Consider the following 26,734-nt stretch of genomic DNA (forward strand, 5'->3'; position numbering starts at 1 on the left):
GAGAAGCTTTCAAAAAAATTGAATGAAGTCCAGTTTATCAATCATTTATTTTATTGATTATACCTTTGATATTGCATGTAAAATGCCATTGAAATATCAAAGGTCATGTAGGTTTTCCCCTAAATTATTTTCTAGGAATGTTATACTTTTATGTTCTATGAATATGGCTGTTCATCCACTTATGGCCGTAAAACACTTTGATTAATTTCAATCCTGTTAAATTTATTGAAGCTTCTGTTTCAGCTTACCAGATAGTGTATCATAGAGAATTTCCTTGTGAACTTGAGAAGAATGTGTATTTTCTTGGTAGAATTACATAAGAGTATTCTATAGATTTATGTTAGTTTTAGATGGTTTACAGTATTCTTAAAATCTTGTGTTCTTTGATTTTTCTGCCTATTTATCATCGAACATGGAACACTGAAATTTTCAACTATTTTTCCCTGGCTCATCTATTTCTTCCTTCATTTCTGTAGGATTTTTGCTTTATATATTTTTATCAGTTATTTGGTAAATATATCTTTGTAATTATAATGTTTTTCTGATTAATTGATTTTTTTATCATTATCACATTCCTTTCTTTGTCTCTAGTCATGATTTTTGTCTTTTAAACATTTTGTCTTATAGCCATTTCTCAACTCTTTTGGTTGCTGATTTATGCAATATTTCAGGGACAGTTCTAACTGATTACATATTTTTCTTGAATATGTACCAATTTTTCCTATATGTGTCTTATAATTCCTGAAAAGTGAACATTTTAATGTAATAGACTGTGACAGTTTTGGAAATTAGATCTTCCCCATTTCTCCAGGATTTGGAGTCATTATGTAGGATTATTGTTTATTAACTTTATAGAATAATTATGTAAAGTCTGTATAATTGTTTTATGAAGTCACAGAAATGTCTAGTAGGTTAATTTACTGGAAACCTAATGTTTGGACAATGGTTTCATTAAATAATAGAAACTAGTAAGGCTCTTCATCTTTGCTGAAGGAGTTTGGATGTGTGCATGGGGATAGGGGTAAGCCTTTAATACTCAGATAGGAAATCAAAAATTTTGCCTTACCATTTTCTTTCTATTTGTGCAAGATTAGTCAGGGATGAGAAATTAGGTACTCAAATCCTTCATGAGCATACACACAACCCAGGGTATGCACAAATGCCTTCACATGCATGTCTTTCTAGATTTCTCAGGATATGTTGGAGCTTTTCAAAACCCCATGTAGGCATTCATTGTCTAATTGTCATCATCTGTCTCTTTTTTTAACCAAGAGTTAACCCCAACTTGTCAAGTTGTCTTAGGCCACCACAATTTTGAATAATTTGAGTCCTAAAATTCATATGAAAGAATAAATAACCCAGAATTACCAAAACAATACTGAACAGTAAGCGTGATGCTGGAAGCAATCATAAAACTTGATTTTAAATTGTAGTACAGAGTCATAGTAACAGAAATATCATGGTAATGGCATCAAAAGGGCCATGAACACCAATGGAATAAAACAGAAGACACAGAGATAAAACCACATAAATGTAGTTATCACATACTAGACAAGGTGCCTGTAACATATATTGGAGAAAATATAGCCTTTTAACAAATAGGGCTGGGAGAACTAGATATACACATGCAGTAGAAAGGAATTTAACCTCTATCTCTCACCCTGCTCAAAAGTCAGCTCAAAATTGATTAAAGACCTAGAAATTAGATCAGAAACCCTGCACTGGCTAGAAGATAATATAGGCCCAGCACTTCATCATATTGGCACAGGAACTGACTTCCTTAACAAGATTTCTAGAGCTCGAGAAATAAAAGCAGAATCAATAACTGAGACATCATCAAATTTAAAAGCTTCAGCACAGCAAAAGAAATAATTGAGAGCATGAAGAGGGAGCCAACAGAATGTGAGAAAGTCTTTGCTAGTTTTCTACTGGTGATTAATACCCACCATGTATAAGGACCTCAAAAAAACTTAACACTAAAATCCACATTAATAAATGGCCAAATGATACAAACAGAAATTTCTCAAAAGAAAAATATAAATGGCCAACAAATATATTTTTTAAAATGTTCAACACCCTTAGCAATCATGGAAATGCAAATCAAAATTACACTACATTGGGGCTGGGGTTGTGGCTCAGTGGTAGAGCACTCACCTAGCATGTGGGAGGCACTGGGTTTGACCCTCAGCACCACATAAAAATAAATGAATAAAGGTATTGTGTCCAACTACAACTAAAAAAATACACTATATCATCCCCCTCCAGTTATAATGTTAGTCATTAAAAATTTTGGATGATTGTTTTTGACAAATACTCTCATGGTAGTGTTGTTTTCACAGAATGGGCTTCAAGTTGGGACAAGCATATATAAGCCCTGACAATGAAGCTTTCAGGACCTGTCAAACTGGATAAATAGTGATAATTCTCTGAGGGGGAACCTTAAGAAACTCCAATCACATTTTTTCTCCTCCAGTGGCTGCTAAAATGTTGGTTTTCACAGTTATTGCAGCTGTGAGGCTGTTGATTTTCAATGATGCTGGGGAGACATTGATATGATTAGCATAACTTAATACAGCAGTAAAGGTCACTGTTCTTACTTAGGTTCATTCCTTTTTTCTAGAATAAACATTACTCAGATTGTGAAGCCTTTAGTTGATTTACAGAATATTTGTTGTACATAGTCTGATGAAAAACTTATATCTAGAATATATGAAGATATCTTTCAGCTCAGTGATAAGAAGAGAAACTATCTAGAGATTACTAAAATCCAATTGGCATATAAGATTGTACCATTATTTATCATGAAAGTGCAAATTAAAATTACAGAGAGGTAACACTGTACTACCATTAAAATTTCTAAAATGAAAATAAATATGTAAATTGACAGGTGTTGGTAAGTATGTGGATCATCTAAAATTTTTATACATTTTTAATATAAATAGGAAATAGTAAATTACTTTGGAAGACACTTTGACCTTTTCTTATATAAACATAATTTCCAGCTTATCATATAACCCAGTTATTGATCTTCTAGGTATCTACCCATAAGAATTGAAAACGTATCCTCGGAAGTCTTTGCATGATATTTTTTTCAGTACCAGGGATTGAACCCAGGGTGCTTTACCACTGAGCTACATTCCTCAGTCCATTTTAATTTTTTTTTTTAATTTTGAGATGGAGTCTCAATAAGTTGCTGAGAGTTTTGTTAAGATGCTGAGGCTGGCTTTAGTCTTGCTGTCCTCCTGCCTAAGCCTCCCTAGTAGCTGGGATTATTAGGTTTGCACTACTGCACTCAGCCTTGTGAATGCTTACAGCAGCTTTATTTACAATTATGAGAAAAAAGACATAAATATGTATGAGTAGATGAGTAAATGAATGCATTTTAATATTTACACAGTGGAATATTACTTAGCAATAAAAAATGAATTACTGATACACATGACAATGTGGATGAATTTTTGAAGTATTGTACAGACTTTAGTTGGACATAAAATGTATGTTTTATATGATTCCATTTTATGAAACTCTAGAAAAATGTAGTGTTGGTATTAGTCCATTTTCTGTTGCTAATAACACAACACTTATAAACTGGATATTTTAAAGAAAAGAGGTGTATTTTGGTTCATGGTTATGGAGGTACAAATATGAGTGGCTACATGACTTCTTGTTTTCAGAGTTCTGAGGTGGTACAGGCCATCATATGGGAAGGTCAAGAGGCAGGGAGTGTGTGTGAATGTCTGTGTATCTCTGTAGTTTCTTCTTTTTCTTATAGTTCTACCAGGTTCCAATCATGGGGGCTCTACCCTGATGAACTTGTCTAAATCTGAGTACCTTTGAGGCCCCCTATCCATACACCTTTATCAAATTAAGTTTCCACTCTTACAATAATCTAGAGCTTACATATTGTTTATTATCATTTGGAATGATAATAGATTGTGCTATACATAGGACATTAAGACAACATAGTATCTTTTACATATATACACTGTTCTATAAATAGGACATTGTGTAAATATGATATCTGGGATGCTGGGACAAAATGGGTTAACAGATATATGAATCCCCTAAGAATTGTGTTAAAAATGCAGTTTCTGATTTAGGAGGTCTTGGGTGGGGCTTCCAGGTGATGATGCTATTGCTGACCTAAGAATCATTCTTGGAGTAGCAAGAGTCAAGAGGTTGTTTGGCTTAGAGCCCTGGCAGAAAGTCATATTTAAAAATAATTTCTTAGCTGGGCAGAGTGGCACATGCCTGTAATCCCAGCCAGCCTCATCAACTAAGTGAGGCCCTAAGCAACTCAGTGAGCCCTGTCTCTAAATGAAATACAAAATAGGGCTGGGGATGTGGATCAGTGGTCAAGTACTCCTGGGTTCAATCCATGGTACAAAAAAAGATTCTCAAAACTGTAGCTAAATAGGATTTTATTTATACCATTTTAAAATTTTATATACTAGGGGCTGGGGTTGTGGCTCAGCAGTAGAGCACTTGCCTCGCATGTGTGAGGCACTGAATTCCATCCTCAGCACAACTTAAAAATAAGCAAAATAAAGCTGTGAAAAAGATAAAATAAAACTAATTAAAAAATTATATACTAAAATTCAAAATCATTGACCAAAAATAAAGCATTTATCCATTTAGATCACTCTGACACACACACACACACACACACACACACACTATTCATTGCTTCCTTAGGCAAAGTCCCTTGGTAAATAGCCTGTGAACAAGCTAAATCTGTTCTCCTTGTAGGCAGTGTTTTAACCCAGGCTGTCATCTGGTTTAATGTGTAAAATGTCCAGGCTGCACACATGTTTTCATGGGGAGGCCCCTGTAGAGGCAGACTGATCACCTGGCTTCTAGTTCTAGCACTGCCACCTAGGTCTGGGATTTTTAGTGTTATATCTCTAAAATGGAAATACATTCTTTCTTTGTAGATCGATTGTGCATATTTTTATATGAAACGTAAGAATGAATTTATTTCACTGCTTATAATGGAGGTTTAACAAATCCTTAAAGCAGGCCCTTTAGAGTGCAACTATAGGGCCTTGGGCTGTAGCTCAGTGATAGAGCACTTGCCTAGCACGTATGAGGCACTGGGTTTGATCCTCAGCACTGCATAAATATAAAATAAATAAAAAGTAAAAAGAGTACAACTATAGCCAGGCATGGTGGTCCACACCTGTAATTATAGTGGTTAAGGAGGCTGAGGCAGGAGGATTGCAAATTCAAAGCCAGGCTCAGCAACTTAGCAAGGCCCTAAGCAACTTAGCATGACCCTGTCTCAATAAATAAATAAATAAATAAATAAGAAAGGGCTGGGGATGTGGCTTACTGGTAACACAACCCTGGGTTCAATTCTGGCACCAATATAAATAAAATACATAAATAAAAAGAGTGCAACTATGTAGTTTCAGGTCTTCCAGGCTTTGAGTAAAACTAGTCAGAGAGGAGCAGGGTGTAGCCATGAAGCATATCCCCTAATGTTAAGAAGGACTTCACTAAGCCATCCCGTTCTCCTGTTCTTTAATTTATAGTTTAGTTGCTTAAATTTCCTTCTGAAAGTATGATCTTTTGTTTAACTTCTTTAAGTGCAAGTTGCTACCTGTCCAGAACACTTCCTTTGTTCTCTGTATACTCTAACAGACATGACGAAAGCAATTAAAGGGTAACAGTGTTGACTATTTCTCCTGTCCTCCTTTCTTTGCAGATTACTCCTCTGCTGTTCAGAAATTTTCCCAGACGTTGCAGTCCTTTCAATTTGATTTTATTGGAGACACTCTGACTGACGATGAGATTAACATTGGTGAGTCTTCAGTTTCATGTGGCCATATACCTTTCTCTCTCTCTTTTTTTTTAAACCAAGGATTGAACCCAGAGGTGCTTTACCACTGAGCCACATTCCCAGCCCTTTTTATTTTTTATTTGTTTAGTTTTTAATACCTTTATTTTATTTATTTGTTTTTATGTGGTGCTGAGGATGAAACCCAGTGCCTTACATATGCAAGGCAAAAGCTCTACCAACTGAGCCACAACTTCAGCCCCCCCCCCCCTTTTATTTTTTTAACACAGGGTTTTGTTAAGTTGCTTAGGGCCTCAATAAATTGCTGAGGTTGGCCTTGAGCTTTTGATCCTCCTGCCTCAGCCTCCCAAGATGTTGGGATTACAGGCATGGGCTACTGTGCCCTGTACCTCTTAAGGTAGGTCCAAGGCTGGGTAGCTTCCTTGGTTTGCAGATACTGAACACTTGCATGTCTTCATTTTGTCTGATCCAGTGTCCAGTCCCTGGAAGGCTGCTTAGAAAAGATGAGGAAACTTTCTGTTAGTGATTTACCCACAACACAAGCAATCAAGAGCAGGCATGGTGGTGCATACCTGTAATCCCAGCACTCAAGAGGCAGAGGCAGGAGGATGGTTCCCCAGCCTCAAGAACTTAGCAAGAACCTGTCTCTAGATAAGATATAAAAAATGGCTGGGGATGTGGCTCAGTGGTTAAGGGCCCCTGGGTTCATTAACCCCAGTACCAAAAGAAAAAAATAAAAGCCCCAATCAAGTCATCTGTAAACCTCCACTGAAGCCCTTGACTCAGTCTGCAGGGGGACTTTCCTTTAAAGTATCTAATGCAGTAAAATAAATATTTCTGTAGTGGATGATGTAAAGAGTGGTTTTGTGTATTTTTTAAAATGGCTTTTAAGTAGTGTTCTTATAATGAACAAATTCCCCTGGAAAGCTTAAAAATTAGTGTTGATGTAAGTACATGTTTTCAGACAACAGGAAGTTGGCATCTCCCTTGGTAAATGGATTGAACAATTTGTTCCATTAGCTGTTTGATGTTGGAAAAGGTATTTTCCCTCTCCGAGTCTCATTTTTGACCTCTATAAAATGTGGTCAACATCTCAAAGATGTTACCAATGGCTGGGGTTGTGGCTCGGTGGAAGAGTGATTGCCTAGATGTGTGAGTCACTGGGTTTGATCCTTAGCACCACATAAATAAATACATGAAATAAAGTCATTGTGTCTATCTACAACTAAAAATATTTTTTTAAAAGTTTATTTTTTAGTTGTACACAATACTTTTATTTTTGTTAATTTTATGTGGTGCTGAGGATCAAACCAGGGCCTCGCACATGCTAGGAGAGCGCTCTACCGCTGAACCACAACTGCAGCCCCCTAAAAATATTTTTTAAAAAGATGTTACCAAGATGAAATTAAACAGTGGAAGTAAATGAAACTCTGTGTTTGCTTTAGTTGTTATGAAGTTAAAGCAAGAGTCAACAAACTGTGGCCCTTGCGCTAAGGGCAGTCTATCACCTATTTTTGTAAATCAAGTCTTATTGGAACACAGTTACCATTATTTTCAAGTATTATCTATGGGTATTTTTTATGGTACAACAGCAGCATTGAGTGGTAGTGACAGTGATACATGGCCCTCAGTGACTAAAATGTTTACTTTCTGGCTGGTTAAGAAAAAGTTTGCTGACCTTGAGTTAAAGGGTTAATTTAAAACATTTGCCAGATGAGAACATTGAACCATAGAACTATTATGGATGATCTAATATTACTGGAAAATGTTAATAGTTACATTTATAAGCCCAAGAACTAAAATATAGAAGTGTATTATTATTAATAGGTGCCGGGTTGGGGATGTGGCTCAAGCTGTAGTGCGCTTGCCTGGCATGCGTGTGGCCTGGGTTCGATCCTCAGCACCACATACAAACAAAGATGTTGTGTCTACCGAAAACTAAAAAAAATAAAATATTAAAATTCTCTCTCTCTCTAAAAAAAATAGGTGCCTATGTAAGGTTTTGAACAACCAACAATAAAAAAAATAGGTGCCTACTGTAGTATATTTTAATAACAAGTATAAAATTATGATAGCAAACAGGATATTCCCTGCATAGAAATAGCTTATTGGATATTGTTTTGTTCACTCTTGTTTCCCCTGCACATAAAGGAGTTCCTGGTATATAATGGGTGCTCAATTAATGTTTGCTAAATGAATAAATAATGGATATATTTGCATTATATTAATATAGAAGTTACACTTTATTTGTTTCAAAAATTTTACTATTACAATTAGAATTGCAATTAATATTTTTATGAGAGTAAGATTGGTAAATATTTTGGTTAACTGGCTAAGTGTGGTAGTTATTTGTATTTGGATTATTTCCCTATTGATGCCCTTTCACTCTACTTCTGTGTATCTATCCTTGTTCAAGGGCATGACTTATTAAAAAGACAGATCATGGGCTCTGGAGTCAGACAGCCCAAATTTGAATTGCAGCTCTGCAGATTATTAGCTGCATAACTTTTGGCAAGTGATGTCACCTCTTTGAGTATTAATTTTTCTCATACATAAATTGGGGATGAGATAATAAATGCCAAGTGTGCACAGTGCCTAAGTAAATGTTAGCTATTTCAACATTATTGTTAATATAAGATCTGAATTTTTGTAGTGATAGAGTTGGAACCCAGGATCTTATACATGGTAGGCAAGGGCTCTGCCACTGAACTACATCCTTAGTCCTGTATTTATTTCTTAAAATAGATTCTGTTTTACCTATCAGTTGATGACTTTAAAGAGTGGAAGATATATGGCACATGCAATTTCATAAAATGCTTCCCATTTCTGCTGCTAGAATGGTCTGACTTTGAACAAGTACCTATTTGCCTCAAAGCCAAGCAGTAGGCCTGAGACATTTCCCATGTCACCCTTTATATTGAACTTTGTGTTTCAACTCTGTCACCCCTCTGAATGTCAGCACAGTTGTCAACTAATGCCATGCTGGAAAAAGTGGGTGTGTGAGCTTGAGTATAGTGACTTACAGACCAAAATAAAATCTGGCACTGCCAGATTCCTGTGGGTGTCTGTGGGCTCCATGAGAGCTGTTGGCTGTGACATCTTTGCTTCTTGATGTGTGATTTACAATAACCCTTTAACTCACTCATCATTTGCCTGCCAATTTCAGGAACTCCTAATTGTCATCTGACCATTACTCTAAGGAACTGACTTTTATTAATGGGAACTGAAGAGAGATTTTGAAAATCCGTTGGCCTATTATGGTCATTATCCTTGTTGAATTTATCATTTTAAAAACTGGGATTTGTGGTGGGAGTGAGAGGAAGAGCCAGTGCTCCAACAGCTGAGGCTGAGACTCTTTGGGGCTTTGAGAAGAAATCTTGGGGGCCCTACTGGGTGGCTATTGTTGGGAAAGTACAATTGCCCTGGAAGCTGAGACAGCAGAGTGTGCCAACCCTTTAATCACCAACATTACTGGCCTTGCCTCAGTACATCTTCTGTTTCACTGGAAAAATTCATAAAAAGTATAATAAGATGGAATATTGGGTTGCGTTTTTAGATCTCACATTATATGTTCAGAGGGCCTTTCCATAGTATATTTTTGATGATGGCTCCAAGAGGTAACTCTGTAGTGTAAACCCCATTGCAGATCCTAGGAGAGATGGCAGTTACTCTAGAGCACATAGGGGAAAGCCTAAGGCGTCTCTGAAGAGTTTCTTCCCTTGACGATGAACTCTAGGACCTATCCTGAACGCTTTGTGTATAGAAAGGACTAGTGGGAGTTGGTGTCTCACTGCATATTTATCACTTCTTTAGAGCAAGATATCTATGCCTTTAGTTGGCATTCTCTGGCTTTTTCTTGACCTCTTTGGCTTAGAAGCCAAAGAAAATCTGTCTCAGGTGTTTATGGAATCTGCTTTAGATTTGAGTTTTATTTATTGGCAATGGGATCTTGGCAATGTTACTTGCATTTGTTGAGTTTGTTTTCCTCATCCATGAATTGGAGAGTATAATTTACCTTATAAGGTTGTGAGGAGTGAATCAAAGAATGCACACACACACACACACACATACACACATACACATGCATATCAGAGAGTATATGTAAATCATTTAGCTCAATGTCTGGCATTAAATTGGTACTCAGTAACTTGTAGTTGTTATTGACTATACTAGAAATGTAGTAGAACTTAATTTATAGGCAAACGTGATGGTTTGATGATACTTCCCAAATTAACTGTCAAAGGAAAATGTAGAAGCATAAAATGTCAGTACTGGCAGGGACCTTAGAATATCTAGTTCAGTTATGTCTAATATAGCTTCATATCAGAATCTCCTAGGGATCTTATTCATCCAGAGTCTTAGGATCTATCTTAGACCAAAATAATCAGAATCTCAGTGGGCATTGTGGAACCCCAGCACAGGTCTCAGGCCCTTTCAAACTGTGTTCCTTGGGTTCTCAGTGTCTTCCATCCACACAAGCTCAAATTAAGTAGCTGTTTGTACAGTGCTCCCATGTACAAATTTGCTTGAACAATGTAATTTACAGATTAAAAGAGAAAAGAAGTTGATAACTTTTAGATTGCTTGACAAACACATTTTACACAAACTAATGAGAGAGAGAGAGAGAGAGACAGAGAGAGAGAGAGAGAGAGAGAGAAAGAGAGAGAGAGAGAGAGAAATATTGAGTTAGTTCATGCTCATTCAACATACTGGAAACTGAGACTTAGAGGTAGGGAAGTAATTGTTGAATGTCTCACACAGCTAGATAGTGCTAGATTACTACTAAAATCTGTGTATTCTAAAGACCAGTTCATTAAATGAACATATTTGGGGTTACTGGGGATTGAACTTAGGGGTGCTTAACCACTGAGCTACATCCCCAGCCCTTTTTTATATTTTGTTTAGAGGCAGGATCTCACTTAGTTGGTTAAGGCCTCGCTAAGTTGCTAAGGCTGGCTTAGTTAAATAATTTTTTTTATTGAGTACCTACTATGAAATATCCTGTCCTCATAGAACTTCCATTCAGTTAAGTTTCAGGATGAACTTCAGGCAGATATATATCATCATGAACTAGGAACAAGAAAGAAGAATGTTTCCCACATACACTTAAGAGAATCTCCTTCCTCTTCTGAGGATCCCTGATAGATATTCATTAATTAGTAAATACAGAGTGTCCAATAAGTGCCATAGACTAAGGATTCAGAGACATGAAACAAACCTCCCTGCCCTCAGAGGAACTCATGGTGTATTGAAAGAGGTTGATGAGCAGACAGTTGCAATACAATGTGAAAAGTTCTATGGTAGCCCCTAATCTAGATTGGGGCATGTGTGTGTTGGTGGGAAGGGGCAGGGTGAATAAACATGGAGGCCTTCTTAGATAAGTTATATCAGAGTTAGTTCCAGAGCTAGGTGAGGCAAGTCAGGTGGTCAGTGCTCTTATTTAAGGAAGCACTTACTCTCGGCTGACACCTGAGAGTGAATATGCCTTCTTAACTTTTGCAGCCTAGGTGCCTATTCTGCCTCATCCCTGTGCTGGTCCTGATCTCTGTTGAATTTCCGAAGAATGAGTGAGATTTGGGATAAAATAGGCAGAGAAGACAAACATAGAGTGAGATTATCTCTCTTGAAACTAGAAGCAAATTGAATGAATTTAAAGAGTGGAGAGAGGATTCAGGGATAAGAGAGGTATGTAGGGGATAGATTCTCAACAGGTGATGAAAATAAGCAACGGAGGCTAGATATAGAATGGTAAATGATAATCTGTCTCAATGACTTAATAATGGGGGTGGGGCTTGTGGCACACAGAAAAAGACAAGTTCCAATTAAAACCAATATCCTCAAACAGACTCCAGTGATTGTTGCCTTCTGAAATTTGAGCCCAGTATAGCCAGAGTATCAGATTTTTTTTTTGCCAGAAGGAAATATCCAGAAATTATGTCCATAGCATCTCTTTTTAAGTGTTGGCTAATTACACCAAATTTAAAGCACTGTTCAGACCAGACAAAATATACATATGGGCCAAATATAGCCCACATGCATATTTGTAGGCTTGTGACCACAGTAGGCTTGTGACCTGGGTTAGATGGTCATGCCTTCAGGACCTGGGATACCTAATGAAAGACTTAGGGTTTATTCTGAAGCTTATCAGGGAGCAATAGACAGATGGGCAGAGATCAGGAAGGAGAATTCAGACAGATTCCCTTAACCTTAAATACCAAATATTTGGTGTGTTCTATTGGAGAGCCTCATATTTTTACCCCAAGTTTCAGTCTTGTCATATTCAGAGCAGGGTGTCTACCAAGTGAACCCTGGTAGCCAGCATCACCCTTCTGTGCAAATAGATTGCTACATCTTCCTCTAAAGTGGCCACTCTTTGGGTTTATCAGGTTGTTTGTTTAAAATCGGTATTTCTTAATCTCAAACTGTAAATTACATTTCCACTTTAGTGACCCTAACATATGTGAAGACCAAACAGATTAAGGTCAGATAGAATGTTCCATCAGCCTGTCCTTAATGCTTTCTGGGAGCTGAGGGCTTAGATAAAGTTTCACATTGTCAGTGAAAAGAATGGGCACATTCTTGGCTTGTTCTCAAATAAATGCACACACGAATGGAGAATTTTGCCAGACTCCCTTAGTCTAGGCAATAGCTTTTCTGTGAAGAATTCTAGCCCACTTCAGGGTTTGCTTGGTGGCAGGACCTTGTGAAGGTTTATGTCAAGTTTTTGGGCTTCAGTTCACATGGCTTCTTCAGATTTTGAGGAAAAGGGACCATGCAAAGGCAATCCAGAGTCCCTCTAGAGCCTGGTCAATGAGATTTTAATTCTGCATGAGTTGAAGCCTTAAGGGGAGAGAGAAATTGGGAGTGTTGGCTTGAAGGATTATATAGCCAGATATTGAAGGAACTGGAAAGAATTGAAAATTTAGTAAGAGTACTCATTTTGGGTTTGGGTAGCAGGATCTAGTCCAATTTAAAGGTAAGTATCCAAACTGGTTTTGTGACAAGGAAGGAGAGGAACTCAATTAAATTTCAATCAGAGAAGACAGAGATTGTATGCTTATCCATTGCTTACAATTAACGACAGGTGAAAATAGTTAACTACAAAGAACAAGGAAATCAGATAAGCCATTGTTTCCCAGTTTTAAAAAAAAATCAATCTCTGGATTAGTTAATCTCAAAATAATTCTTTTAAAATGTTATTTTATTTTTAATGGTTCTTTTTAGGTAAACGTAAAATAACGTTGGTCTCATTACACTTGGCATGATTATTGACATAGTTACTTCAAGAATGGTAATTTATCTTATAGGTCTTCTTAAGTTTGCTTTACTGGAAGTTTTCCACGAGGAATCTCAGATCAAGCTTTAAAAAAAAAACCTCATGAGGCTAGGAAGCCAAGTCAGGAATTCCTCACCAGTTTTCACCTGCAGTACCTGTAAATTTAGGTAAATTCCAATCTTCTTGAGGTTCCCAAATATCTTAAGGTTTGTGTACCCGTCAGGAATATATACTTTCCCTATTCATTTGTAAGGTTGGGAATCTGTATGCCAAGTACTAGGTCAGTTTTTTTCCAAGAATGCTTTATATGCATTGGTTTAATATAACCCAAATTCCTTACAAGGGTCTGATGATATATGATCCAGTGAGCATAATTTTCAAATGTCATTCTAGGCAAAGCCTTTGTTGTAAAACCAATGTTTCGAATCCTGTCCTGGTAACAAAAATGATGGATTCTTATTGACTCCATGCAAGTAATTATATTGCTAAGGTCTAAGGTTTATAAATTGGAGCATAACCCAGAATCCTGCAAATAATAATGCTAGTTCCCGGGTTCTCTGAGGTCTCACAGAAGCATTTGACTTAGGAGGAAAGTATCCATGTAGAGTGAGGAGAATACTTGGCATGAGTCTTACCCTCTTTTACTCTTATGGACATTTTTTTATTTGTTCTAATTATACATGACAGCAGAATGCATTTCAACTCATTGTACACAAATGGAGCACAGCGTTTTATTTCTCTGGTTGTACATGATGTAGAGTCACACCAGTATCTCATGGATATTTAATAGCATACTGCTATGCTTCCTATCTGACTAATCTGGGGGCTATTAGTTAGGTGGCAGCCAGGGTCTATCAAGTGGTATAAATCCATCCCAAAGCACTCCTGGGTATTGACTTCAAGAATAAGTGAAGTGTCAGTTTCTTAGTAGCATCCTTCAGAAGGCCCAGGTGTCAGTCCTGATTGCCATTCATTCCTTCCCCATTAAAGGTCTTGCTGATTCTAGTAATCTATCCAGCTAAACTCTGTTTTTCCATGACACAATCATCATTATATACTCATGCTAATGATACTTTGACCACTCTGGTTCACTTTTCCTCCTGTGGAGATTTTAGGAGTTAGGTACATGGTCTTGGATTTGGCTGTATCTGGATTCAGACTCTGGCCTGTACATTCATTAGCCATATGATCTTTGGAATTTTTTAATTAATAGTTGAGTTTATTGGTATCTTTGCACTATCATATAAACATACTGTATTATAAAAATATGGAAATAGAGGAAAAAGTATAGTAATAGCTATCATTTGCTGAGTAGCTACTATGTGCAAAATGCTTTGCAAACATTACTTAATCTCAGTGCAATTCTAAGGAGGTAGTTCCAGTCCATGAGATGTTAAGAAACTTGTCCGGGATCATGTGGCTAATTGGTTGTTTAAGTGTGATTTCAAATCAATTCATCTAGACACCAGAGTTTACACACACACACACACACACACACGCTTTCCATAAAGAACAACAATTATTTTGATATACTCCCTGCTTGACCTTTTTTTGTCCAAGCATATTTTCTGTACATAGTTGAATTATATGTATAATGTTTAAATTTTTTTTTAGTTGTAGTTGGACACGATACCTTTATTTTATTTTATTTTTTAATGTGGTGCTGAGGGTCAAACCTAGCACCTCACACATGGTGGAGCACTCTACTATGTGTGAACACTCTACCACTGAGCCACGACCCCAGCCCCTCATATATATAATTTTGATATTCAAATGTTTGTATTCTTTTTTTGTGCAATATGACATCATAGGCATTTTGCTGTGTTCATAAAATTTTGTGTAATGCTCCTACTTACTAGCTATAATATTAGTCCATTAAGTGGAGGTACTCAATCATTATACATTTAATTTTTAAAAATTATTCATTAGGATTAATAATGTTGAATGTGCCTACCTTGGACATGAATGTTTATCCTCTTGTCATCAGAATTATTTTTTAGGCATGACTTCCCGGAAATGAATTTATTAGTTAAAAAAGGTATAAATAATTGTAAGTATTTTGACCCATATTGTCAGCTTTCATCAGAAATGTATAATATTCCAGGCCCAGTGGTGCATGGCTGTAATCCCAGTGGCTCAGGAGGCTGAGGCAGGAGGATTGCAAGTTCAGAGCCAGCCTTAGCAATGTAGCGAGGCCCTAAACAACTCAGTGAGACCCTATCTTAAAATAAAATATAGAAAAGGGCTGGGGATGTGTCTCAATGGTTAAGTCCCCTTGGGTTCAATACTCGGTACCCCCACCCCCCAAAGGAAGAAATTCTTTTAATTTTGGAAGACAATGTAGACAATTTACTTGACCTTGCTGAACCTCAATTTTCTCATCAATAAAATCATGATGAGTAATATAATACCTGAGAAGCATATAGCATAGTGACTTTACCTTCTCACTTCTTTAACTTCTTGCTATTTTTCCCTTGAAATTTTCTAGGGATAGTTACCTCTTACTTGGACCTCCTTTTAATGTTCTGAAACTTCTAGATATTATCGAAGTATATTACATTTGGTTTTGTAAGTCATGCTTGGGGGATGGTGGTGGGGGTCAGGGGATGTTGTTGTTGATGGTGATGTTGGCAGTGGTTGTATAGGCCTGTTTTCTTCCTTTTCTTAGACAATTTTTTTTTTTTAGTTACCATCATTCTAATATAAAGAGACGGCAAGAGCCAGACCCTTTCTTCTTTCTCTTTTGTAACTATTCTCTCCCATGGCACTCTAATGCAAAGTCTAATCTCCTCAATAATGCTTTTATTTCCTTTCAATTAACTATAGAGAACCATTTGTAAGCTTGGCTCTCAGAAGGTGCTGTAATTATCCATGACATTTGGTTGAAAATATATCAGTAAGATACCTGATAAAACCTCATGACTCTCAAGTCAGAAATAAATGTTGTTCAAACGTTTTGCTTTTTATCTTGAAATAGTTTCCAATTCACTGTAGACAGGAGCAAAAAAAAAAAAAAGAGTGAATATCAGAACATTTAGGGAAAGAAAACACTATTTGTGGAGCAAATGGATAGACAGAAAAAAAGATGTGACATGGATGCTTTGGCTGTGTCCAGCAACTCTTTGTTATCTTAAAACTAGAGAGAGCATTGAAATGAATTTCCTTATTAACTATGCAGCTAGTTTTGTGACTTGGAACAAGCAAGTTATAACCTCTTGAACTTCAATTTCCTCATAAAAAAACGTGGTAGTTGGAGTAAGATAGCATATCTGTAAACTACAAGATCTTTAGATAGTAAGTGACCAGAATGAAGAAGTTATCCTGACTTTCTTAAGTAGTTCTTATGTGGTGTCATATACCTCAGTAGACTTTTGACATATTCTGTTCAACAAATAAATAAACTTTATAGGGCTTCTTGGAGGCCAGGCAGACAATAATGAACATGATTTTTTATTCCATAACTTAATTTTGAATTGATTCAATGATTATTGAAGCTCTTGGTAATTGAAAATAAGGATCAAAAACCTCTGACCAGGTTACCTCAGTAGGACTGGTAGAGAAATTACCTCCCCAAATCCAGCCTTCCATAAAAGTGATAAAAACACAGGTAAATATTTTCAGACTCAACTTTTTAATAATTGTGGAATTGATCAAAATATTGCAAAAATAAAAGGCATGTTTATTGATGAAAATGACTAAATAATTGGGAGAAAGGTGAGTTTTGTGGTATTTTATCTTGCTGTATTCCCATTGCCTTTTTTCTGTTCCACAGTAGCTTTGAAAACTAGCAGCTGCACAATCAAGGAAAGTGTGAAAACCACAGTTCTGGCAGCCATTGGAGAAGGCAGAATGGGTTTGAATTTCCCTTAAAGCTGGGAAATATCACTCACAGGACTTGTATTATTTGAACTGACTCACAGATTGCTCATTTCAATTTTTTTTTCTTCAGGGATTTTCTCTAAATAATCAGCAGTGATTGTGCAGTACTGCTGCTTCCACAGGGAACAAAAAGAATAAAATTGCAAAGAGGGAGCTCAACAATAAATCTAAAAGGAAAAAAAGTGAATAATAAAGTAGCCTTAGAGAGCTTTGAAAATCTGCGATCTGTCCTTGAAATCCAAAAGATCACACACCCAACATGTGTACCTGTCTGGAAAATAACTGAGAAGACTCTAATCTCACAATTCTGGCTGACCTTGATACTCTTCATAAGAAAGATCTGATGGCTAAGGCAGAGTTATAACTGCCTAAGTGTTGAAGGCATACCTCAAAGTATTGAACCCCTCAAGAAGGTTCACAGACTTATTGGTTCAAACCATTTAAAAATATCTGTTTAATTATTAATTATTTGCTAACCATAAAGTTTAACTGATCAGAAACTTCAGTAGCTTCAAATAACAATGAATATATAGTGTATAATATTAGTCTATGAAGTCACTAAGCCAATTGCAATGTCAAGAACAACAAACCTTAGGGAAGAAGAATACTCCTGCAGAATACTCTACCTAAGAAGAATGTTATTTTCAAGTGCACATGGAATATTCTGTAGGAGAGACATAGCTGCTTTTTTCCCCAGAAATTTTCAAAGTAAATATAGTAAAATTCATATGGAAGTTCCAGGGACCCAGAATAGCCAAACCATCTTGAAAAAAGAAGAAAGTTGGATAATTCCTACTTCCCCATTTTAAAACTCAGTATGCAGGTGCTGTTATTATGATAATGTGTTACTGGCATAAATCCAGACATAGAGATCAATGGGATAGAGTGAAGGGTCCAGAAATAATCCTGTAACTTATGGCCAGTTGACTTTGACAAGAGTCCTAAGATCAGTTGAGGAAAAAAATGTTCTGCAAATAGTGCCAGGGCAACTGGGTAACACATGTGAAAGGAAGAATTTGGATTTCTACCTCATACCATATGCAAAACTTAACTCAAAATGGATGAACATTAACAACAACAACAATCTCTCTGACTTCTTTTGTAGCATTAAGTGTTTGGGGACAAGAGATCAATGAACATTTCCATTTTTTCCTATTGACTCTTTCTGAGTAAAGTATTTATCTTCTCTATGCTAAGGGTGAACCTTGAATGAATTTGTGGTATTTTGTAAGGTAACTTCCACATGTTCCATAGTATATGTCACAACTTAATCATAAGAAGAAAGAAATGTCATTATGTTGTGTCCTGTATTGGTTCTGAATATAGTTTCCTTGATACCAGGAATGCTGAACTAGTTTTCCAGTTCTTATAGGAAGGGAAATCTATTTAAAGGTTTTTTTTTAATTAAAAATATTAACTTGGACACATTTGTTTTTCTAGGCTTTCCATATGTTCTCTGTAATTAAAATACCATTTGGTGTTATACTTCATATTATTGGGAGGAAGTTGGAGAATTTAAAGGGTCCTTAAAGGCACTAAAGACTATTTATCTTAGTTCTGCTTAGCCTAACTTAGTGTGTGTGTGTGTGTGTGTGTGTGTGTGTGTGTGTGAGAGAGAGAGAGAGAGAGAGAGAGAGAGAGAGAGAGAGAACACACATTGGCTCTAGAAGGGTAGAAGGTTGGAGAGGGGCAAAAGGGGTAATGTGTATTGTTTACTAGGTAATGACACTCCACAGTTACCACTAATTTTGTTCTTACAGCAACACCATTACATAGGTATGATTATGTCTTTTTGATAGGTGAGGAAATTGAAGCTCAAATCATTTATCCAATGTCACACAGCAAGAAGATGACAGAATTAGGTTGTCAATCTAGATCTATTTCTCTCTAAAATGTATGCCCCTCCTCTTTCTCTGTGATGTCTCCTAAAATAGAATCCTCATCATCTAATACTCATCTATTGTTTTTTTTTTTTTCTAACGTGTGTCTTTATCTACAATCCTGTAAAATCTTTCTTCAGGTACCTGAATAGATATGAGCTAGAATGCAGAGAGATAGATTTGGGCTTACTATTAAGGAAAGAGTTTTTAATAGAGACATCCTGAATATATGGAATGACCTGCCTTAGGAAAAAGCATGTGCTCTGTTACTTGGGGGATTAACAGTCCCAGACAAACTGAGTCTGTCAGTTTTTCTGGAATGTGGAGCTTTTAGTTTTAAAACTGGCATAGTCCTGTGCACACTGCTTCAAGCTGATTACTACTACCATCACTAAAGTTGTATGATTGCAGGCTGGATGGCTGCAAATAGTAAGTATTGCTAAAGGTTTGAAGCATTATGTGAATGGTTTTATAATACTATACAACTTGCCCCTTTTACTGTGGAACTAGCATTACCTTGTTGCATGTGATTTGGGGCCTAATGTCTAAAATCTGATAAAATTGGGCCAGGGTCAGGTGGGTAAATATAGCAAAAATAAAGCAGAAAGGGAACAGGAGAGGAGTTGAATCTCAGTACTGTCTGTACCATGAGAACATAGCCAAGATTTCATTATCACTGTTTTGTTCATTCATTTTTATTGTTTTGTGTTAATATAATAATATACTCCTAGGTGGTTAAGCTTTATTTCCAACTTGAAACCTGTGTGTTCCCTCCTGCAATTGTGTTGTGTTTAGTCCTGTAAGATTCTGGTACTTAGCAGGTTGTGATATTGTGGTATAATAAGCATATATTTGGTCTTTGTCCCTGATTTCTCCATAAAGCCCCTAAACCCTTGGAATTTCCTGGGTGCTAGAGGTCAGACAACTGTCTTGATATCCAGAATCTTCTTCAGCCACACCTGAGTTTATGTTGATGAGATGACTCTTGCAGTATGGAGGTTGATTTGCCAGAGGAACCAACCATGTGGCTAGAGGGTTAGATCTTTAAACCCCACTCTCCAACATCCAGGGACGGAACGGGGCCTGGAAAATGACTGTGCTTCAACCAGTCAGACATGCCTAATAATCCCCCTGTAGCAACACTAAACAATGGGGTTTTGGGAGATTCCAAATTGGTGAACACATGGGAATTCTGGGAGGTGGCACTTCTAGGAAGAAGGGACTCTGCACCCCACAACCTTGCCTTATGCATGTGTTCCGTTTGGTGGTTCCTGAGTTGTATCCTTTAAAATACAAGCTTGTATTAGTATTTTGCTGAGTTCAGTGAACCATTCCAGGAGGTTATCAAATTCAAGGAGGGGTTTATGAAACCCTCCAATTTATAGCTGGTTGGTCAGAAGTATACAGTTGACGTCCTGGAACTTGTGACTGACGTGGAAAATGGAGGGGGCAGTTTTCAGGGGCTGAGACCTTTAGCTGTTGGGTTGGCACTTACTCTGGGTAATAAGTATCATAATTGAATTCTAGGACACACAGTTGGTTTCTGGAGAGCTTGAGAATTGCTTAATGTTAGGGAAAACCCCACACATTGGTGTCAGAGTGTAGCATAAATATAGGAAAACAGTTGACTATTTTCCTTTACAGGTGAATCTGGGTTTAACTTGTGTAGAAAAGGGCATGACATTGATATTTTTCAGCTCCCCAAGTGATTCTAATGAACCATTGTTTAGTATCACTGCTTTAGACCCAACAAGGAACAGAACTAACATTTATTGAATGGTTACTATGTGTGTTGGGAAACTATACATGTGTTATGTCATTTAACCATTGTAGCAACCCTGTGAGACAAGAATTATTTCTAGATAAATAAAATGGATCTCAGAGAGATTAAGTAACTTTTCTAATGTTACACAGCTAATAAGTCAAATGTGTTTTTTACTTCACCACAGTGCTTCTAAAATAAAGACAAATGACACAACACTTTGCATAATATTTTTGCAAACCATGTTTCATTCCATTTCTATAACCAGTCTGAAATAATAAATTAAGGCATACAAAAGGTAAATGAAAAGAAATTGTTCTAGGTTGGTTACTAGTGGAGCAGGTACCCAAGCTCAGGTGTTGAGGTTGTAGAGCTGCCATTTTTTATACAGCAAACCCATTGCCCCTTCCTACATCTTTTTGCATGTCTATGAAATGAGAGAATTTCTAGCTATTCCTAAGGATGACTATGATGAATAAATAAAATATTAAAGAAGTTTTGAAGGGATATTAATCAGCTTATTGCTGTGTTGAAAATACCTGACAAATACAAGTTAGAGGAGGAAAAATTTACTTTGCACTCATGGTTTCAGAGGTTTAGTCTGTGGTTTGTTGTCTCCATTTTTCTGGCCCAAGGTGAAGCAGAATGTGGTAGATACGGTGGTGGGAAGCTGCTCAGCTCATGGCAGCTGGGAAGCACAGAGACCAAATGTTCTAGGGACAAACCATAAATCCCAAAGTCCTGCCCCCAGTGATCTACTTCCTCCAACCAAACCCCACCTGCCTATAGTTACCACCTAGTTGTCCATTCAGATGATTAATCTATCAAATGGTTACAGCCCTAATCACTGCCTAAAAGCTCTACCTCTGAACCTTGCTGCACTGGGAATTAAGCTTCTAAAACATGAGATTTTGGGGGGACATTTCTAGATTGAAATCATAATAGTAGGAGATTGGGGAGAAAAGGAAATAAAATGAGAAGCATTCAATCAGCCTTGGAGACATTCTCCTCGCGATCTTAGATTTGATGCCTTCCTCTACTAGTTGTGTGAAGTTAAGGCACTGATCTCTACTTGTGTCGGACAGATCTCTTCCATTTGTCTACCAAGAACCATGATTAATTTGCTTTGTCTTTTATTCTTTCCTACCAGCTGAATCCTTCAAGGAGTTTGCTGAATTGCTCAATGAAGTAGAAAACGAAAGGATGATGATGGTAGGTCACTTATCTGGAACTGAGATCATGGCTGATATTGGGATATTTTTGTCTTTTTTGGTTGGATTGAGCCTCTGCTATTTCAGGTGCTGTTTAAAGGGTTCTGGGTACTCTTAAAATAATTAATTAATAAATATTGTTATTCTATCTCAAGCTCCCACCCCCAAGAGTTTGGCATTAGGCAGAGGGAAATTAATGTGGAAATTCGATCCCTATTTATTTCAGTGAGAAAAATTTTCAGAGGAACTTAAAGTGAACTTTTGAACATGTTAAATAAAATTACAGTCTTTAGTGTTCTTAATCGAATTTTCTAGTAATCTTTTTCTCTGTTAACAGAAATACTAGCATAAGTTTATTTGTATTTGATTAATGACTCTTTTATTAAAAATCTATGCAGTGATTTTCCTCCCTTTATATTTAAAGACTAATTTTGTAAAACGAATAGACAAAGTCCATTTTTAGAGTACTTTAAGTTTTGTGGAAAAATTGAGTGAAAAGTACAGAGAGATCTCATATATCCCCTCATCTCCCCTATTATTAACATCTTGGTAGTGTGGTTCATTTTTAATAATTAATGAGTCAATATGGATACAGTATTGTTAACTAAAGACCATGGTTTACTTTTAGGTTTACTCTCTTTATGGCACATCCTATATGTTTGATAAATGTATAATGTCATGGCTCCATATTACCATACAGAATAGTTTCAGAGCCCTAAATATCCCCTGCTTAACCTGTTCACTGCTCCCTTTCTCTTCTGTGACAAAACCCTGGAAAACATTTTTCTTTATTTTTTTTTTCTTTTCTCTTTTTCCCTTGGTGGTACTGGGGATGGAGCCCAGAGCCTCATACATGCTCATTAAGTGCTCTATCACTGAACTACACCCACAACCCATTACTGTGTTTTCACTTTTTCAGAATGTGATACAGCAGGAATTATATAGTAAGTAGCCTTTTCAGATTGGACACTTACAGTTAGGAATATGCATTTAGGGTTGTTTATGTCTTTCAAGGCTTTATAGTTCATTTCTTTTTATGATTAAATAATATTTTATTTATGATATATCATAGCATATTTGCTGATTCACCCTCTCACACATGCCAGGAAGGTGTGCTACCGCTGAACGGCATCTTGGTTGCTTCCATGTTTTGCCCCTTATGAATAAAGTTGCTATGAACATTTAGTGTGTAGGTTTTGTGTAGAAGTAAGTTTTCATCTCTTGTGGGTAAATACTAAGGGATACACATGCAAAATCATATAGCAACAATATATTTAGTATTTTAAGAAACTATAAAATCATCTTCCAAAGTGTATTATTTTGCATTCATACCAGCAATGTTCCCTGTCCTTGTGAGCATTTGGTGTTGTCAGTGTTTCCAACTTTGGCCACTCTAAAACGTATGTGGTGGTATCACAGTGTTTTTAATTTGTAACTTTTTAAAATGTCAAATGATATTGAACATATTTTCATAAGCTTAATTGCTGTCTGTATATGAAATATCTTTTGTCAGTTTTTTAATTGGTAGTTTGTTATTGAGTGTAAGAGTTCTTTGTCCCAATGGCTTAGGAGGCTGAAGCAGGAGGACTGCGAGTTCAAAGCCTTCCCTAAGCAACTCAGGGAAACCCTGTCTCTAGTGGTAGCACACCTTCCTGGCATGTGTGAGGCACTGGAGTCAGTTCTCAGCACTGCATATTAATAAATAAAATAAAGGTCTATCTACAACTAAATTTTTTTTTTAAAAAAGGCATTGGAATGTGGCTCAGTGGTTAAGTTCCCCTGAGTTTAATCCATGGTACTAAAAAAAAAAGTTCTTTGTGTATTTTGGATGCCAGTCCTTCATTCAATTTGTGTTTTATTGAAATTTTTCTCCTAATCTGTGGCTTGTCTTTTCATTGTGTGTGTGTGTGTGTGTGTGTTGCTGGGAAATGAACCCAGTCTTTTCATTCTTTTTTTAAATATTTTTTTTAGTTGTCAGTGGACCTTTATTATTTAATTTATTTATATGTGGTGCTGAGACTCGAACCCAGTGCCTCACACATGCCAGGCAAGTGCTCTACCACTGAGCTACAGCCCCAGATCTGAGTCTTTTCATTCTTAATAGTGTCTTTTCCATAGCAGAAATTTTTATTTTTTATATTTATTTTTTAGTTATAGGTGGACACAATATCTTTATTTTACATTTATGTGGTACTGAGGATTGAACCTAGTGCCTCATGCATGCTTAGGTGAGCCCTCTACCACTGAGCCACAACCCCAGCCTAGAAGTTTTAAATTTTAATGAAGTCCAGCTTATCACTTTTTTTATAGAGCATACCTTTGGTTTTTATCTAAACACTCATTACAACACCAATGTCATGGGCTGGAGTTGTAGATCAGTAGTAGAGTACTTGCCTAGCACATTCAAGGCTCTGGTTCGATCCTCAGCACCACATTAAAAATAAAAGAAAACTAGAAAACGAGGTCACAGAGTTTTCCTATGCTATCTTCTAGAACTCTTGTACATTTAGGTCTGTAATCCATTTGAGTTAATTGTTAAAGGGTTTAATATATGGGTCTAGGTTCATTTTTCCACGTGGACATCCAGTTGTTTCAGCATCATTTATTAAAATGATGAGAGACTGTCTTTTCTCCATTTAATCACTTTCTCTCCTTTATCAAAGATCAGTTGACTATATTTGTGTGGATCTATATCTATAACCTGTATTTCTGTTGAATATTTGTCTATTTTCTCCAATAACGCATTGTCTTGATTACTTATCTTTATACTAAGTCTCAAAGTAAGGTATAATCTTTATAATCAGTTTGTCCATATCTACAAGATAAGTTGCTGGCATTTTGACAGGGATTTCATTGAATCTATAAATCAAGCTGGGAAGAACCTTGTATCATAAAACTATTGACTCTTGATATTCAGAAACTTGAATTACCTCTCCATTTACTTATAACATGTTTGATTTATATCATCAGAGTTGTGTAGTTTCCTCATACAGATGTTTTACATTTCTTGCTAGATTTGAACCTGAGACTTTCATTTTTTAAAATTAATTTATTTCAATTAGGTATGTATGACAGCAGAATGCATTTTGATTCATTGGACACAATTGCAGCACAGCTCTTCATTTCTCTGGTTGTGCATGATGTAGAGTTGCACCATATGTGCAGTCATACATGTACCTAGGATAATTATGTCCATCTCATTCCACCATACTTCCTGCCCCCATTCTCCCTTCCCACATATCATTTCCCTCCCCTTTGCCCAATCAAAGTTCCTCCATTTTTTCCATGCCCCCCCCGTTAGGATCAGCATCCTCTTTTTTTGTTGATTCAAATTATTTTAGCAGTTTAAAAAGTAATCTTTGTGTGGTACTTAGACTGGCAGCACCAGCAGCACCTGGGAAATTGTTAGAAATACAGGTTCTACTGGGAATTAAATATGGAAATACCAATGTTTATCAGTATTCTTTTTTATTAGGACCATGAGGGTAAGGTGGGAACTCTGTAGAGAATAACAAAGTGATCTACCTTCTGTTTCTCTTGTGGCATAACTTTAATTAACATCTCAGTTTATGAAACTCATTTATTCCAATAATAAGAGTAATTTTTATCAATCATCCATCTTTCTTTTCAACAGAGGGTTCTGACTTTTCAGAATGCTGCTCCCATTTTATCTAGGCTCCTAGAGAAGTAGGTTTGAAAGCAGAATTTTGATGTAGGGAAATTGGAGAATTAGACTCTAATTCTAGCTCGGCCCCTAAGTTACTTATTGACTACAGACTAATCATTTTGTTTCCGTGTGTCCCCCTTTTCTTATTTGTATAGCGGGATAAATTCTCCCTACCTTTTATGGTTATTATAAAGTACACAATATGGATATAGTAAATATGTTAGTGTTTGTAAAGGGAAAAACTGTCAATTCTTTAAGCATCATTTTTAGTTATCTTTGGTTATTCTTAAGATTTTCCACATGTGGAAATGTGACTTGAGAAATTTCCTAGCTTAAGAAATTGGCTAAGTGTACTAAGGAGAGACCAATGTGGGTGGTTTCTCTGAAACCTCATAGATGGTCCCCTAGCTGATCCAAACTCTACTAAATATTCTCTTCTCCCCAGAGAGTTTGTGGATGGCTGCCCATGTTGTTTTCAGAGGCATTCAACCCCATTTTCATTCAGATGCCACTAGATGCTCAGCTGTACTACTCTTCAGCTCTTATTGTTTCACGATCTCTTTTATTTATCCAATAACAAAACTCTAAAATATTGAAGGAGAATATTTGTCTTTTGAGATGTTGTTTTTCTCACCCTTCTTGCTGGCTCTTTACCACATGACTGACTCACTTATTTCTGTCTTTAATTATTTACACCCTTTTGTTCCCTACATTTTTTCAATCATGTATTGAGTGTTTGCTCCCCATTTCCCACTTAATTCCAAGAATGTTGTGAAGGTTAATAGGAGCCTTTCACACCATGCCAGGAATTCATTGCTTGATGGCACCTTTCCCTTTTCTGAGGACCATGAGTCCTCTACCACAATCTGTATGATATGAGAGGTGTTTAAAAGTTGTGCATCCTTTTTAAATTCAGATTCTAAAATATGACTTGTAATAACAGCAAAGGTTCTATGGCCCTAGAATGTGAAAATGACCAGAGCCTCATTATTTCCATAAATAAATATAAAATTTGGCAGGAATGATGGAGGGAAGAATTGCAGAACATCCCAGCTGTGATCTTCTTCATGGTACTCTGGGGGAGGTTGTATTATCTCAGAGGTGACCTTTTAGTGTCTGTGTGGCAGATTTCCTGTATAAAGAGGAAGCTTTTCTAGGTGCCTTTCTGACTCTGAAGAGGGCCCTGTTGGGAATATGCAAGATCTGTCTTTAAGACTTCTTAAAAAAAAAAAAACTAAAGAATCTCATACTATTTTATT

General features: G+C 36.6%; 1 protein-coding gene across 2 annotated transcripts in view; it reads left to right on the forward strand.

Moving 5' to 3' along the window:
• Positions 1-26,734, forward strand: part of Ophn1 (oligophrenin 1) — a 379,198-nt gene that overhangs the window by 113,816 nt on the left and 238,648 nt on the right. For both annotated transcript variants that reach the window (XM_027935819.2, XM_071606174.1), the window contains exons 3-4: positions 5,708-5,803; positions 21,748-21,809. In XM_027935819.2, the coding sequence (XP_027791620.1) occupies positions 5,708-5,803; positions 21,748-21,809 (158 nt within the window). The remainder of the gene's footprint in view (positions 1-5,707; positions 5,804-21,747; positions 21,810-26,734) is intronic.

Source organism: Marmota flaviventris, chromosome X, assembly GCF_047511675.1.
Source record: "Marmota flaviventris isolate mMarFla1 chromosome X, mMarFla1.hap1, whole genome shotgun sequence".
Lineage (NCBI taxonomy): Eukaryota > Metazoa > Chordata > Mammalia > Rodentia > Sciuridae > Marmota > Marmota flaviventris.